We start from the raw sequence: 16,772 nt of genomic DNA on the forward strand, positions 1-16,772 counted from the left end.
CAGCTCCCATCACACTCAGATCAAATCTGTGGCCCCATGGCAGCCCTCATTTCCCACTGTTCTGCCATGGTGCCCCCTCTCCCTGGCCTCCTGGCTACCTTGCTGTCCCTCGGAACCTTCTAACATGTGTGTCTGGCTGTGCCCTATTTCTTTAGCTGGCCACATTGCTTCGACTTCATATTATACCTTTGTCTCTCTGCTATTGCCTGTCTACTCCCCTAGAAAGTCTTCTCTCTTGGACAGGGTTGATGCATGCCCTCCCCTCTATCCTGCCTCATGTGCCCTGGCAAGGCTGTCTTTGATATGGGAGCAGGCAACTGGGGCAGGAGGCCTATCCCTCACACCCAGCCCCTGACCAGGCCCCACCCTAGGTCCTGGTTCCCACCCAGCCTGATTCCTTCTGGGTGACTCTTCCCTGTGTCAGAGCCAGCACCCCTAGGCCATGGGGACCTACCTTTGTACCAGCTGATGATGGGTCTGGGTGTGCCCGTCACACGGCAGGCCAACTTGACTGTTTCACCCAGCTGGGCTGTGCAGTCAGCTAGTTCTTCCTCGAAATCTGGGGGCCCTGGAGACACATACACCACACACCTGGGCCCTGAGAATTCATCCCTGCCCTCAGTACACCCCTGGCAGGTCCAGAAGTCCCAAGGCTGAGCAATGTGGTTGCAACAAACACCACCCTTTTTGATCCCACAATGGGCCCAAGTGGGAATCTGGATCGGAGGCAGGCTGGCTGTTATTGGGGAGTGGTGTGGAATATGGAGAGAAGAATGTGTTGAAAGAGGAGCCTCTCTCCCATTCCAGGTGGGAAAGGAGACCCAGGGATCAGACCCCCTCACTCCTAATCCTTCTGCGGCTTCTGCACTATGCTGGAGGCCCCTGAATGAAACCCAATGCCCCCCCCCCCAAGTCAGAGCCAGCCCAGCATCCCAGCTCAGCACAGAGAGGCTGAACTAGCTGAGGGGAGAGTACCCTAACCCAGGAGGCAGCCCTTTCCCTGATGGGTGTACAAGCAGGGGCATGAGCCTGGGTGTCCCTGAGCCAATGGCCTGGTTGAAAGGTTTGATCCCCTGTCTAACCTCACCACCAGGACCAACACTCACGCCAGACAGGCAGGGCCAGGCGCTGCTGGATGCCACAGATCTCCTTCACCCAGGCATTCTTGGTGATGACAGTCCGAGCCTGCAGTAGGTACTTGCGCACTGAATCCTCCCGCTCATGCCACACCTCAAAGGCACGGTCATCCCCCTCCACTTGCTCATTCAGGTCAATGCTGCTCAGCTGTGGGGGGAGGAGGCAGGCTGACTGCCCAGGATGTGGCCAGAGGACCAGCCTAGGCCTCCTCCTGCCCACCCTGCAGGATCCCCTCTGCCCACTCAAGTTCCTCTGATGCCTGCGTACCTTCATCATGTTCCGGAACACGTAGCTAAAAGTGTCGGTGTGTGAGTCCCTCCTAGGCTTGCAGACCACCAGGTGGTGGCGGAACAGGAAGACGTGGCGGTGGTGGCCCTTCCAGGGCATCCGTGCACCTGGTGCCCCCTCCCACACAATGAAGTGACCCTGGGAGAGTGGTCAGTGCTTGATCAGCCTGGGCCACAGCGCCCCACTCTGCCCCACCACCCACTCTGCATGGCGCCCACCCCAGACCTGGCGGATAGGCTCGCCCAGGGCCTCCAGGGTGCCCGGGTAGTTCTCCATGAGCGACACATGTAGCTGGTTCTCAGCACGCTGTGGCAGAGCTGACACCATTGCATAGGCCTGCTCCAGCAGCGCACAGTTCTTCCGGTTCCGTGCCTTGTTGCGGATCAACTCCTGGAGAAAGGACAGGTCAGGGTGTGCCCCACCAATCACAAGGGCAGGATGAGGTGGTGAGGGTGAGCTTCAGCCTTCTTACCTTGAGCAGGGCCTGGTACTGCTGAATCCGTTGCACGGGCTGCTCTAGAAAGTGCTGTAATGGTGGCGGGGGCGGCTGTGAGGAGTCAGTGGCTGACAGCACCTCCTCCGAGTATTTCTGTGGGGACAACAGAGTGGGTTTCAGGGCAGGAGGGCAAGGTCTAGGGATGCCCCATGTCACCCAGAGCCCAAGAGCACACACATAGTACCTCCTCCCTGGGTAGGCCTCACCTCCCCTCACCCCCCTGCCCCACCAGTGATAGCCAATCACTGACAGGTGAGAAAAAATTCAGGGGGCTCTGCCTGCTTTAACCACTAAGCCAGGGCCCAGAGACCTGGGCAGGCTGTGTGTTTGGGGGGGGGGGGGGCGAGCATGCCTAGCAGGTGGTGGGAAGCTGGGCAGGGTCAGGGAAGATAATCTTGGAGATGGGAGCCAGCACTGGCTGGGGGACAGGGGTACCTTGTAGAATTCCTGCACAGCCGTGCTGACCACCACCGACTCAGCCTGTACTCGGCCAACCAGGAACTCCAGATACTTTTCAAAGGCCACCTGGTTTTTGATGAAGCACATGGCCACATCATCATCTGTGTCACAGCTCTGAAGCTCCTGCAGGAAGCTGCCATGGAAGAGACAGCATCAAGACCCTATTCACAACCTATGACCCAGCCCCAATCCTCAGGTTTGGGAGCAAACAGGCTCCTGCCAGGCAGTAGTCCTGGTGGCTCCTGGGAATATGCTGGGTTGTGGGGACACATGTGTGTGGTGTTTGAGGGTATGCACGTGTGTGCAGGTATGTGTGTATGTATGTGTGCATGCAAGGCATGTACGTGTAGGTATGTATACACAAGTAAACGGGTACACACATATGTGGATGTGCACTGTGTGCTGTATATATTGTGTGGCTGTGTACATGTATACAGGTGTGCCCATTTAACTCATTCCCATGCGTGTAAGGGCATGTGAGTGCACACATACGTGTGTGCGCCTAGGTACAGAGGCTGCAGCAGGTAGAATTGCTACAAGCGTTTCCATAGGTAAGCCAGGTACACACATCTATGTTCCTGGGAATGTGTGTATCCTTGTACAAGGATGTGGTGTGCCAATGAGTAAATCAAGTCAGCACAGCCTCTCCTTTTTCTGTCTCAGCTCCTGCTCACCGCCTGAGACCCAGCCCTGTGGGTACATGCACACATGAGTGAGTGTGTGTGTGTATGCCTATGTGTGCAGTATGTGGCATGTGTGTACATGTGTTTGCATACACACAGGCTCACCTACCTGCTGTGGAATTGGCCGAGTTCCTGCACATTGCGGAAGATGATGGCCTTTTGGCTAGACACAGTGGCAGGCACATGGGGGCAGTGGTCAAGGTGCTGCATGTGATGGCTCTTCAGAAACTGTAGCTTGCCCACAAAGGCCTGCTCAGAGGTCAGCAGCTCCTGGATGATGGAGCTGAAGACAGGGTGTGAGGGGACCAGGAGCTCAAATGCTAAATAGGCACCTTCCCTCATGTGCAGCCTGAGGCCAGCAAGACAGTAGAGGGGGCACCCCTACAAGGTTGCCCCACTGCACGATGTCACCAGGCTAAGACCCGCCCCCCACCATGGTTCCTCACCTCAACCGCATCTTGTACTCATCCTCAGACACAGTCTCCCTAGGGAACTCAGAGGCCTCTGCGGGCCCCCACTCAGGTGACAGCTGGTAAGGAACAGAGAGGGTTGGAGGTGGCCTGGGTACTGGCCTGGCCCTGTGGGGGTCAGGTTCCGATACTCACTGAGGGACAACAATCCTGGAACAACAACCCCCACCCCCGCCCTGGGCAGTCCAGGTACCTTGAGCCGCCTATCTAGATAGGCAGGGGACACCCAGCCCTGTCGTGAGGGGCTGGACTTGGTGGGCTTGGTGCGCACAAGCCAACGCAGAGGGTGGGCCGAGTCCAGCACCTCCACATATTGGCCCTCCCGCAATGAGATGGCATCCTGCTCAGCTCCCAGTGGCAGGTAGTCAGCAGTGACCACATAGATGTCAAAGATCTGAGGGAGGAGAGTGCTGAGTCAGACCCAGAGAGGAGCCAGTTGGGTTTCTCAAGGCCCCTGGCATTAACTAGGGAAGAAGCCATGCTGACATTCTGTGAAGTTCTAGAACAGACCCAACCAACCTCTGCTGAAGGAAACACTATCAGGGGTGCCATGTGGGGCCACCCCAGAGGGGCAAGGGGGAGCCTCAGGGGTGCTGGGATATCCTGGGTTGTGGTGGTGATGTTGGCTGCTCAGCTGTTTGCCCTCAGTCTTCTCCAACGTACTACCTGAGGGCCCCCTGTTCCCTCCCCCACCCTCACTCTTGTTCCCTCCTGCAGGCTCCATTTACCCCCCTGTTTCCCCCAGCACCTCCCCCCGGGAGTCCCCGTCTTCAGACTCTGAGGATGACTCCTGGACGCTGGAGGAGGGGCGTGAGCGGCCATGCCGGGGGGATGCAGATGGTGTCTTGGACTCCTCATCACTGTCACCTCCCGGCACCTGCAGCTTGGCTGGGGATACAGGGCATGTGACACTGAGAAGGACCAGTACTGTGTGCCCCTCCCCATGGGTTTCCAGGGTATGGGTGTGGACGACCTTGGCTCTGGGTCACCACCCTCACAAGCCCCCACCTAGGACCTTACTCCATGCCAGCTCCTCACCCTGGGTAATCTTGGCTGACACCATCTCCGTGATTTGTGAGGTCAATTTCTGCAGGAACTCCTCTGTGCCCACCTCGGCCAGGGACAAATGGCCATGGGCCTCAGCCGCCAGGGGCTCTCCTGTTGGTAGGACCCTAGTTCAGCCAGTGTGCACTCCAGACAAGCCTAAGCATCCCCTCCAGGACCGTCCTGAGCTCAGGGTTTAAGGGAGATGGGTACACACAGGCATGGGGCTATGCTGCCAGAAGTACAGAAGCTGATTAGGATAAGGGGACTCAATGGCTCACAGGTGTCTATAAATGCAGGGAAACAGGGCCCAGAAGAGGGGCAGTGGGAGGTCAGGTAATAATGTGCAGTCAGGAGAGTGGGCAGCCAGCATGGCTGCAGGACACTGGGCCAGGGCAACTGAGGTCCTAGCTGTTTAGAGGCCAGGGTAGGGGAAAAGCTTGAAGACATTGGAGCCCCCAAAGGGGTTTGTGCCTCCTCCACTGGGGGCTCAAATTTGGCAGCTGGTCTGGGACAGGTTCAGGAGGGGCAGGGGGCACAGCGAGCTCAGTCAGGCAGTGGGCAAGGAGGGTGAGATCTGGACACTGAAGGTAGGGGACAGGACCCAGATTTCTGGCCCAAGGGTTCAGGGGTTGGGAAAGAGAGCTTCAGTGGTTGGGATTAAGGGTGAATGAAGGCCACTGGTGGGAGGGGGGCAGTAAAAGGGGGTAGGTATATGTCATCCAAAAAGTAACCCAAAGGCGGATGATGGGCACATGGCTCTGTCCTCTTTACTTCTGGGCAGACTCAATGTTTTTCATTAAAAAAAAAAAAAGTTAAAAATACCCCAATGTTCCAGAATGCCCTGTGCAGGTACCCAGGGAGGGGCTGAACATATGGGGGCCCTCACCCAAGTCCTGACTTGGTGGCCACCTGCCCTGCACCCAGGCATTCACACAACTGGCAAAATGTGAGAACTGAGCCAAGGGCTGGCAGGGCCCAAGGTCAACGGAGCTCATAATAGGGCCTATAAGGGATACCTGGGGAACCTGAGCACATAGCTGGGAGAGAAGGTATTCCAAGCCACCTGCGCCCTCCCACCCCATACCTTTCTGCCCAGCAAGGTTGGTGAAATCCACAGGTTCCGGCATCTGTTCAGAGATGGCTTGGGTCCTAAAGAGAGTGGAGTGTCCTGAGGGCCTGGGGTGGACCCACCACCCATGCCCTTGTGTGGGAGCTTTTGACAGAAATAGGGTCTAAGGGCAGTAGGCCAAGTGCTAGTCAGGCTCTGAGCAGCCCTCATTTTATAATAGGGAAACTAAGGCACAGAGAGATTGGGGGCTGGCTCAAGCCACACAGCTTGCAAGGGGCAGAGAGCTAGGCTGTATTTCAGGATAGGGCACCCTCCCCGATAACAGTGCTGTCCCTTCCCAGTGCCAGAATCCCCAAGCCACCCCACATTAGCTCTGGCGTAGCCCTTCACTCACCCCTGAAGAAAAGTGGAGATGAGGGCCTCCTTCACCCCAGCTATCTCTCCCACTGATCCCGCCTCCTTGGGCACTGTTAGGAGAACAGGTGACCACCAGGATGACACCCAGCCCACTGAGATGATTCTGGTTGGGACCTCTGCCTGGGATGTCTGGGCTACCCCCACCTAAGGGCCTTGGCCTGTCTGTCCAAAGCCCCAAGGAAAGGCGTTGCCTGGCATCCCAACTGGGCCCACACCCACCCCACCAGTGGTGGAGACAGGAATGGGTCCACACTTGACAAATCAGCCCACGGAAGGGCTGAGCGGAGCCAGGAAGAGACTACTTGAGGTGGCAGGGGGCTGCTAGAGGGTCTTGGTCTGCTGATCTGAGCCTACAAGGTAAGGGTAGGAGCTGATCCCTGGGGCCTGTGCTCAGGAGGGGTCTGAGCAGGGCCCCAGAGAGGAGGTGCATGTCCTCAGGGTGGGAGGCTCCTCCCCACACCCAACAGGCCACCCATACCCACTCACAGCCAGAGACATGCAGGCTGGCGGAGCAGAGGGCCTGGCCAGCAGTGTTGGATGCAATGCAGGTGTAGGTGCCCTGGTGCTGTAGGCTCACGTCCAGCAGGACCAGGCTGTGCTGCTGGGCTGAGCCAGCCACAGTGTAGCCTGGTGTGTCCTGACCAATCCACAGCACCTGCTCTGCCTCCTCCCGTAGCCAGTGCACAGCCGGGGCTGGGAGACCTGGGGTAGGAGTGGATGATAGACAGTCAGCCCTCCACTGAGAAGGGGATTCTAGGAGAGAGGGTGCCTCTGACCCTCTCTGGGGATCCTAAGTGGGGGAGGGCAGGATTCCCTACCTTCAACCTTCACAGAGAAAGTGATGCTAGAGCCCTTCTTCACCTTCTTAGAGGTGAACTTCTCCAGGAATCGGGGTGGCACCAGCTGTTGCTGCACATCTGGGGAGACACTGGAGGCTGCTGGTAACAAGTGCAGAGCCATAGCCCTGTGTAGTGGGTGGCCTCTGCCCCTCCTCCCAGGTCCAGGCCCCCACCCACTTGGGTAGCTATCCCTACAGCCTATGCCCATTGTTCCTCCCTTCCTCCCCCTGATAAATATCCCCACGCACCCTCACTGAGCTTCCTGCCCTCCTTCTGCCCATCTGGACTCAGCTCACCTGCTGCTGACTTCTCCTCCGGGTCATTAGGGCCTGAAAGAGGCAGGAAAGTCAGACCTGAAGTAGGACTGTGTGTCCTCCATGGGCCTGGGGGTCTGCTCAGGGTAAAGGTCCCGAGGACGCCCTCCCCTACTTACGCCCAACACCTTCTGAAATCCAGGCAGGCAGGTGACTGCCCTCCCAGTATACTGCTGCACACGGGGCAAAGACCATGGGCCTAATCCCATGCCTGCCATGGGAGGACATGTAGGCCGATGTCAGCTCCCAATACCCACCTTGGACCTGCAGCTGAGCAGACGAATAGGCAGCGCCCACAGTGTTGCTAATGTAGGCTGAGTACTGGCCAGCATCCTCACTAGTGACCGAGAGGACCTCCAGGGTGTGCAGCGTCTTCTTGTTCACCATACGAATGTGCGCAGAAGCAGCCAGAGGCTGCCCATCTTTGAACCAGTACAGGCGGGGCACTGGGTAGCCTGAAACCACAGAGAGAGTGGTCAGCACAAGACCACTGCCCAGTAGGTGCTATGTTTTCCACATGGCCCAGGGAGGGGATCCCTGGAGATCCCTGGGCCACAGTAACCACCTAACCTCTGCTGGTGGGAGGCACTACCCAGCCTTCCAGCCCTATCCCTCTCACCTTTCACCTTGAGCTGGAACTTGGCCAGGTGTGTACCAGGGGCCACCTGGAGGTCTTTCAGCTCCTCCACTACCTGGGGCAGTTGTCCTTCCTCTGATGTAGACTCTGCACCCTCCTGCTCGTGGCTGGCAGAGAACAGAAAGGGGCAACATGATGTGGACAGGTGAGGAGTCCAGGACAGGAGGAGTGGGGTGAGATCTGGATGGCTTCTGAGGTCTTCTGTTAACATGCTGGACAGAGGCCACATGGCCTAGGTGAAGCCTCCAGGACTGGGATTCTGTCAGTCCAAGCCAGCATGGCCACCCCCCATTCCAGGGCTGGGAAATACCAACCTGCTTGGCACTGCCCACCCCTACATGGCCCCCACCTGGACAGGTAGCCTTGGGCACTGAAGTAGGATGAGGTCTCTGTGGCATCCGCAGCAGTGTCATAGTCAGTGCTGGTCACTGGGAATGAAGGGTGAAGTTGAAGCTGGCCTGTGCCCCCTCTCTCCGGGCACAGCCCCACCCCCAGAGATCATCTGGTTCTCACAGTCGCCCCCGGGAGCCACTTTTCCTCCTGAGTCAGAAGTCACAGGGACACAGCTACCCTCCCTGCCCTGAGGCAGTTACAAGCCCAAGTTCTAGGCCAAGTTCTAAAACTAACTACAAAACCAAACAAATTGTAAACACAGGAACTCTGGGCTTCATAAATGGCAGGTAGGGACAGTGGCAACATCTTTCAATATCTGGCCCTCAGCTGGGGCTTTCCACTTGTAGCCACAATGGTGTAAGCAGGACTGGATTTATCCACCCTGGGCCATGTGGAGACTGAATTGTGTGACCCAAAAATTCTTGTGTTGAAACCGAACCTCCAAAGTGATGGTATGCAGATGTAGGACCTTTGAGAGATGGCTAGGTCATGAGGATAGGGACATTAGAAATGGGATTAGTGCTCTTATGAAAGGGACCCCACAGCACTCCTTCCTCTGTGTGAGGACACAGGGAGAAGGGGGCCTTCTATGACTCAGAAAAACCCAACTCTGCTGGTACCCTGATCTCGGACTTACAGCCTTCAAAACTAAGAAATATATTTCTGTTGTTCATAGGCCACCCAGTCTGCAGTATTTTGTTAGAGCAGCATGAACTAAGACACCCCCCAATAGAAACAAAACAAACAAACAAAACATATGAAACAATGGTTGTAATGTTATGATTTATAGTAAATAATATATATTTGGTTTTGTACAATTCCTGGCACAGAGCTCCAAAAACCCTTGGAGTTTCCTTCAAATTCATAACAAGCCCCTGTAGCCCATATCTGAGTTTATGTTAATAATGTGGTTTTTGGAAGGCCCCTACAGATGGGGGCTGATTTTCAGGAAAAGCAACCACGCGGTTAGAGGGTTGGAAGTTTCAGTCCCTTGAGGGAGGGTAGAGGGACCATAGTTGAATCAATTGTATCAGTGTAATGAAGCCTCCATGAACATCCAAAAAGATGGGGTTTGGAAAGCTTCCCAATTGGTGGACATGTGGAGATGCAGGGAGAGTGGTGGGCTCAGAGAGCATGGAAACCCCTCATCCCTTCCCCATACCTTGCCCTGTGCATCTCTTCCATCTGGCTGTTCTGGAGTTATAATTTTTATAGTAAAACAGCAATCTGGTAAGTAAATGTTTCTCTGAGTTCGGTGAGCTGCCAGTTAATGGAACCCAAGGAGGTGTCTATGAGAACCTCTGATATATAGCTGGTTAGTCAGAAGCATGGGTGACAACCTGGACTTACCATTTGCATCTGAAAGGTAGTAGTAGTCTTGTGGTACTGAACCCTTAACTTGTGGGGTCTGACACTATCTTCAGGTAGATAATGTCAGAACTGAGTTTAAATTGTAGAATACCCAGCTGGTGTGAGAGAATTGCTTGTTGGGGGGAAAATCCACATACATTGGAACTGCGTACAGAATCACCAGAATGGTTTTCAAGTCACTGAGCACTAAGCAAGTAAGGACACTGATCCCTGACAGAGAAGAAACAAGGGTGAGCTCTGTGGTTGTCCCAGCTTTCATCTTCAGTTTTCAGGCCCAGAAGAGGAAACTGAGGCAGAGCCAGGTAGACCCTGAGTTGAGGAGACAGACAGCAGCTGGAAGCCACAGGACAAAACACCAGAGAAAAGAGAGCTGCACAGAGAGTCCCTCTCTTGAGGATTCAGCAGAGCACTGATTAGCACATGTATGTGAGTAAAGAACTATCTGAGATACTGGAGGAAACAATGCTGGAGGGGCACAAAGTCTGGGATGCTGCCTGTTTCCACAGCCAGATTGGAAACACAGCCCACAAGGCATCTGGAAGGTGGGAAGGTGCTCGCTAACATTCTCTCCCCAGTAGAGGGACAGGATTAGCCCTGAGTGAGCACTGCCTTGGCCTCATCTAACAAATCACAGCATAGGACCAAACTGCTTCCAAGGAAGTCACTGTTTCCAGAACATAGCTCAAGGAAATCTGCAGGAATGCACAACACCCAGCTCTCAGCAGAGCAAGACTAACAATCTCAGGCACCCAGTCAAAAATCACCAGATATGCAAGGAAGCAGGTAAACAGGACTCACCATGTGAAGAATAACCAGAACTAGCAGAGAAAGACATTAATGCAGGTATCAGAACTCTGTTCTGTGTGTTCAAAAAGTTAAGTAGAGACATAGAACATATAAAGAAGACTCAAGTAGAAATTCTGGAGATAGAAAAAAAAAATACAGTAGATAAGAGAAGCCAGTTGGAATTTGAGCAGTCCTATTGTTTTCCAAAGATTCTTCAATCACTATGTAAACCTACATAGATGTTTCTCTTTCTTCATGTGATAAAGGTCAGGGATCTATACTTATTTGAAAAGCTAGAGAGACACCATTTGTCCCTATTGGATTGGTGGGTTTTGTAGCAATCGTTGCATATGAGTTAAATAAATTGAAGAGCAATGGAAATACTAAAATGTCCATTCACCCGATCCACATGTGAATGGCAGCCCAAGGCTTTGTTGTGGGAGTAATGACTCTTGTTATAGGCCATTCCATGTATAAGGAATTCTGGACAAAACCTAGACCTTAGAAGAGATGCTGTCTTGGTCTTGTTGCTGGTGTTTGCTATAGTTAGACATCTCATATTGAGCTTATATGTTTATGTTGAAAATAAATCATTTGAGTGGGTCAGACAATAAAATAGTAATTTGAATACTAGCGTTCTTTCTTGCTGGCTTAATTTGCCAGGTGACCTAGTTCACTAACTACGTCATTAAGGGGAGTCAAATTAGCACATAAGAAACATGTCACTTTTAAGTGTACTTGATAGTGGTAAAATGTCCACCTTGTTAAATTTCTTCTGGTGAAATTAATTCTAAAGAAGACAACATGCCAATCCTAAAGTACTCCCAGTTGCTGCAGAATATCACATGCTTTTGACGTTATGTAGGAATCCTTTCTGTCCCAGTTATTTTAACATTTTTCTGTCTGCCTTGTGGGTTGAATGAGTACTTCAGTTTTTAGGGCTGGTTGGCTTATATAACATTACAAGCCTACCCAATACTGAACATGCGTGTATGTTTAAACCAAACCTAAAATGCTGATAGCAGCTGCTAGAAGGTAGTATTTATTTAAAATCACACGTGTAAGCATAAGAAAATTATGGATTCCAATTTACCTCTTTTGTAATTGCAGAATTATATTTTTGCTGCTGTTGTATTCGAATAATTTTTAAATGTCATCTTGAAATAGAAATACATATTCTAAATTTTAATGCGAAGGTCATGAAAAACAGCTTTTATTTTATTTTATTTTTTATTAATTAATTTTTGTTACAGATGTTTCTCCTTTTTCCCCCACTGATTCCCCTTTCCCCTTCCCTCCCTGCCCTGTCCCCAGTTTGTTGTCCATGTCCACTGTTTATGCATACATGCATATAAGTTCTGTGGTTTATCTCTCCCCCACCATCCCCTCTTCTGGGGATTGTCAGTCTGTACTCCACCTCTATGTCTCTGGGACTACCCCATTCGTCAGACTGTTATGTTCATTATATTCCACAAATAAGTGAGATCATATGATACTTGTCCTTCTCTGTTTGGCTTGCCTCACTCAGGATGATACTCTCCAGGACCCTCCATGTAGTCTCAAAGGATAAGAGATCTTTCTTTCTTACAGCTGCGTAGTACCCCATTGTGTATATGTACCACTGCTTTTTTATCCATTCGTCTACTGATGGACACTTAGGCTGTTTCCAGATCTTAGCTATTGTAAATAGTGCTGCTACAAACAGGGGGTACATATATTCTTTCTGTTTGGTGTTTCAGGCTTCTTAGGGTATATTCCTAGAAGTGGGATCACTGGGTCAAATGGAAGTTCAATTTTTAATTTTTTGAGGTAACACCATATTTTTTTCCACAGTGGCTGCACCAGTCTGCATTCCCACCAGCAATGTACTAGAGTCCTCTTTTCTCCACACACTCGCCAACACTTGTTGTGAAAAACAGCTCTTAAATATGTGCAGTATGTTTACTTTGTCAGTAAGAATCATAAATGGTAAACTAAACAGATTACCTATAATGAAAGTGATTAATGATTTGAGAAAGCTCTGGTCAGACATTGTACACAAACTTTTGTGTACTACAAAAGGCTTTATTGTGCTTGTGAAATCCTAACCTGAATTTACATTCCATGGTGATTACATGGTAAATGTAGTGTTATTAAAATAAGTGAACACACACACACAAATACAGTAGATGAGACTAACAGCAGATTAGATACTAAGAAGAAAGAACAGTGAATGTATAGGCATAGCAACAGAAAAACCCAAATGAAGTGCACAGAGAAAAAAGTTTTAAAAACTTGAGTATCACTGAGCTGTACTATGGCTTCAAGTGGCTTGATATATGTGTAACTGAAGCCACCAAACAATGAAAAAATGAAACATATTTAAAGAAATAATGGCAAAAAAAATCCAAACTTATTGAAAACTATAAATCCCCGCCCTGGCCAGTTTGGCTCAGCGGTTAGAGCGTCGGCCTGCGGTCCGGAGAGACCGGGGTTCGGTTCCCGCTAAGGGCATGTGCTTCGGTTGCAGTTTGTCCCCGGCCTTGGTTGGTCATGTGGGTGGCAGCCACTCGATGTGTCCCTCTCACGTCGATGTTTCTCTGTCTCTCTTCCTCTCTCTCCCTCCCACTCTGTCTGAACAAAAAATGGAAAAATGTCCTCAGATGAGGATAAAAAAAAAAAAATGAAAACTATAAATCCCCAAATTCCAAGAATCTCAATTAACTGCACACATAAGGAAAACATAAAGATAAGTGCACCACCCTAGACATTGTGGCTTAGTTAGTTGAGTGTTGTCCCATGTACCAAGAGGTCACCAGTTCAAGTTCTGGTCAGGTCACATGCCCAGGTTTTGGGTTTGAGCCCCAGTAGAGGGTATGCAAGAAGCAACTGATCAATGTTTATCTCTCCATCTCTCTAGAATCAATTTTTTTAATTTAAAAAAAGCACACCAAAGGATATCATAATAAAATTACTCAAAAACAGTGATAAAAAGAAAATCTTTAAAAATATACAGGGACTATTTTTTCAGAAATTGACAAATTGATCCTGAGACAGGCCAGTAAGCCAGGACAAGGGGAACAGGGAAACTGAGACAGATAGCTGAACAAACAGACAGAGCAACTTACAGTAGATATAGAAGGTCACCTCCCTAGAAATAACATCTAGGCCTCAGTTATATTTCAGCTTCAGACCCAGAAAAGCAGAAAAATCAGGTAGGCAACACCAGGACCAGTTGCAATGACTAAGGACCCCCTGCCCTGACACTGACCAATCAGTGAGGACCATGGCCCTGAAGGAGCACACCTAGAAAAATGATGAAAATTCTGTTGAAACCCTCCTCTGAGACCTCCCCTAAGATTCCTGCCAGCAAGAGAGAAATAAAAGCCTCAAGACAAAGGACCCAGTGCACATACTCTCCTTCCCAGAAGCATGCCCACAGCCCCCCACCCCCACCCCTCCTTTTCTTCTCCCACAGGCATGCATCTACTGGACTCTAAGGGACTCCACCAGGCTTGTAACCAGCAATGGGCAGTGGCAGTTCATTCCCGGAAAAATCCCCTGAACCTGTCCCTAAGGCCCCATTTTCTCTGACTTCTTAGTGAGCCAAAGCATACCAACATAGGCTCATTTCACCAGCCCTTTCTTGTTTCACTAGCCTCAGCTTTAATAAATATCCCCTAAAATTCACTTGGACTCATGTTATAAAACTTTTCCTGCACAAGTCAAGAACCAACATACTAATGGTTGGCTCTAGGCAGACCCACCAAGGGCCAGGCCCCCATTCCAATAACATTTGATGACCCAGATGGGACTTTCTTTCTTGAGCCTATATAGCCCAGCTGGCACTTGCAGTGACTTGGATTGTCTTATCATGGTGTAGAATGGCAAGATTCCAGAGAGTAGAGCACCCAGGACCACTTCACAGACCAGGGCCATTCTAGGTACCAACAGGGACCCATTGTGCCCCACTGGCTCCTCAATTTGCATCAGATGAGCTTGGATGAGTCCCCTTGGAATTCCAACTCCCCTGTTGTTATAAGGTAAGAGGCTCAATTTCTTTGATCTGTCTTTTTTTTTTTTTTTTTTTTTAATTCTTGAGGTAGAGCCAAGGGTTAAGGTTGTGAAAAAGCAAGGCTAAAGCAGAATGGGAGGGGGGAAAATGGATGACTGATTTTTTAAAAAATATGTTTTTATTGATTTTTTTTAGAGAGAGAGAGAGAGAGAGAGGAAGGGAGAGAGAGATAAAAACATCAATGTGAGAGAGCAACATCGATTGGCTGCGTCCTGCATGCCCACTACTGAGGATCAAGCCTGCACAACCTGGGCATGTGCCCTGTCTGGGAATTGAACTGGGACCTCTCAGTCTGTTGGACAACACTCAGTCCACTAAGACACATCAGTTGGGCTGGATGGCTGATTTTTAACTTTGGCTTTTCAATTAAAGTTGTTTTCTGGGCACTTACTCCCTCTAGCTCAAATCTCAGGCATTCTTAGGTGTCTGAGAATCTTTGTGGAGGGGGAAAAGAAGGCTGAGGAGACATGTGGGAAAGTTTGGGATGACTTGGAGCTTGGCACACAGGCAGCACGCTTTAACCCAGTACACAGTATATCTGGAGGTTTATTCAAAATAAAACTGAAATCAACATGGGAAATTTTGCCTCCAAGGCCAGAAACTCCCAGCCCCCAATGCCCAACAACATTACTGACTTACAGAAATGGAAAGATTTAACTAGAAGTGATATCATCTTAAGATGGCTGATAGGTAACTTCTGATACCTAAATCAATTTTTTTTTTTTTTTTTGCCTGCAGATTAGAAAAAAAGTGGCTTTAGAATTAAAACTGAAGGGCTGGAAAATGGCGGCGAAGTGAATGGAGTGACACAGACCATCTCCCAAGACCAAACTGGGTTTACAACGAAAATAAAGGCAAATCGTCAGGAAAGGGCAGCCGAAAGACACCTTGGAGGAACACATAACCAGAAACACCCACTCAATCCTGGTAGGCTTGCAAGGACGCGAGAGGGGGCCAGGAGCCCACGGTCCGCAGCGGCCTGGGCAGGGGCCAGGGAACTCGGCAGGAAGTTACTGCTACCGCCTCCCTTGTGACCCTGCATGGGACCTGGGAACTCTGTTGCCTGCTAAGCTCTCGGCTGGAGCCGCACAGACTCGCGGGCACCAGGGGACTTGGCTGGACCAGGAAACTCGGCGGGAAGTTACTGCTACCGCCTCCCTTGCCACCCTGCATGGGCCCTGGGAACTCCGTTGCCTGCTAAACTCTCGGCTGGTGCTGACACACTCGCGGGCACCAGGGGACTCGGCGGGACCAGGGAACTCGGCCTCGGAGGGAAGTTACTGCTACCACCTCCCTTGCCACCCTGCATGGGCCCTGGGAACTCCGTTGCCTGCTAAGCTCTCGGCTGGTGCTGCACAGACTCGCGGGCACCAGGGGATTCGGCGGGACGCTGGTACCAAAGCTCAGTCCCGCGAACTCTGCGTGCTAAGCCCTCGGCGGGCGCCGCGCACACTCGCGGGAACCAGGGGACTGTGCTGGACGCTACTGCCACCTCTGCAGTGTCCCGCTACCGTGGCTCAGTCCTGGGCTTCTGCTGAGTGCAACCCCATCAGCTGGTGCCACAGCCGCAGCTGCCCTTGGCTGGAAGCAGCGCCCTTGGGTTAAAAGTCCCAGGTGGCTCCAGGATGCAGAGTCCGGACAGAGGCTAAATTGGCAGCAGCCACTCACCTTGGGCTCCGGCAGAGGGAAGGCAGACTGGACTGGAACTGTGTGGGGACACTCCGGTTTTGGAGGGTGCTAAGAGCTATTGCTGAGTGCAGCCACGCAGAACTGTGGTCATTTTACTTCTTCTCAGGGCCCTGGGGAGAGGCGGCGGCCCCTCCCTCAGAGATTCAACCCCACTTAGTGGCCATTGAAATCCTAATTGAGGTCCATTAATAATGAACAACTGCCTCACTCTCAGGAAATCCTCTTACACTGAGCACCTGAGGGAGTTTTTCAGGCAACTCGGAAACCAAGGGTCTACAGGTGACCTCTACTAAGGCAAAAAAAGTGAGAGGATAACTACCATTGCCTGGGCGTGCAACACTAACCAGAAAAGCTAAGACTTGACGGTGGTATTTAAAGTGGGTCCTCCCTGGCGCATCCAAACCCAGGAGAGGGAGTCACAAACAGCAGAACACCAACACCCACTGGGAAAATTTGGCAGAATCCAAAGTCCACTGTGATAGCCAAAATGGTGAGAAACAGAAACAAAAGCCAAATGAAAGAACAAGAGACCTCTACGGAAGATGAAATAAATGAGATGTAGTTAAGCAAGTTAACAGAACTAGAATTTAGAGCCATGATGTTGCGGAAGCTCAACAGCATGT

General features: G+C 51.2%; 1 protein-coding gene and 1 pseudogene across 4 annotated transcripts in view; one reads left to right on the top strand and one right to left on the bottom strand.

Annotated features, from left to right (window-relative positions):
* OBSCN (obscurin, cytoskeletal calmodulin and titin-interacting RhoGEF) overlaps positions 1 to 16,772 on the bottom strand; it is a 94,304-nt gene that overhangs the window by 30,293 nt on the left and 47,239 nt on the right. For 3 of the 4 annotated variants that reach the window (XM_036239629.1, XM_036239628.1, XM_036239631.1), the window contains 19 exons: positions 8,206 to 8,284; positions 7,839 to 7,963; positions 7,477 to 7,674; positions 7,202 to 7,234; positions 6,885 to 7,004; positions 6,553 to 6,768; positions 6,044 to 6,116; positions 5,665 to 5,729; positions 4,572 to 4,691; positions 4,282 to 4,421; positions 3,727 to 3,927; positions 3,510 to 3,592; positions 3,173 to 3,346; positions 2,357 to 2,513; positions 1,898 to 2,014; positions 1,651 to 1,815; positions 1,405 to 1,563; positions 1,107 to 1,284; positions 455 to 568 (listed from right to left, as the gene is read on the bottom strand). In XM_036239629.1, coding sequence (XP_036095522.1) covers positions 455 to 568; positions 1,107 to 1,284; positions 1,405 to 1,563; positions 1,651 to 1,815; positions 1,898 to 2,014; positions 2,357 to 2,513; positions 3,173 to 3,346; positions 3,510 to 3,592; positions 3,727 to 3,927; positions 4,282 to 4,421; positions 4,572 to 4,691; positions 5,665 to 5,729; positions 6,044 to 6,116; positions 6,553 to 6,768; positions 6,885 to 7,004; positions 7,202 to 7,234; positions 7,477 to 7,674; positions 7,839 to 7,963; positions 8,206 to 8,284 — 2,517 coding nt within the window. The remainder of the gene's footprint in view (positions 1 to 454; positions 569 to 1,106; positions 1,285 to 1,404; positions 1,564 to 1,650; positions 1,816 to 1,897; positions 2,015 to 2,356; positions 2,514 to 3,172; positions 3,347 to 3,509; positions 3,593 to 3,726; positions 3,928 to 4,281; positions 4,422 to 4,571; positions 4,692 to 5,664; positions 5,730 to 6,043; positions 6,117 to 6,552; positions 6,769 to 6,884; positions 7,005 to 7,201; positions 7,235 to 7,476; positions 7,675 to 7,838; positions 7,964 to 8,205; positions 8,285 to 16,772) is intronic. The other variant, XM_036239630.1, reaches the window with a different exon arrangement.
* On the top strand, positions 10,606 to 10,911 carry LOC118615127 (annotated as a pseudogene).

The sequence above is a fragment of the Molossus molossus genome, unplaced genomic scaffold (genome assembly GCF_014108415.1).
Source record: "Molossus molossus isolate mMolMol1 unplaced genomic scaffold, mMolMol1.p scaffold_m16_p_4, whole genome shotgun sequence".
NCBI lineage: Eukaryota > Metazoa > Chordata > Mammalia > Chiroptera > Molossidae > Molossus > Molossus molossus.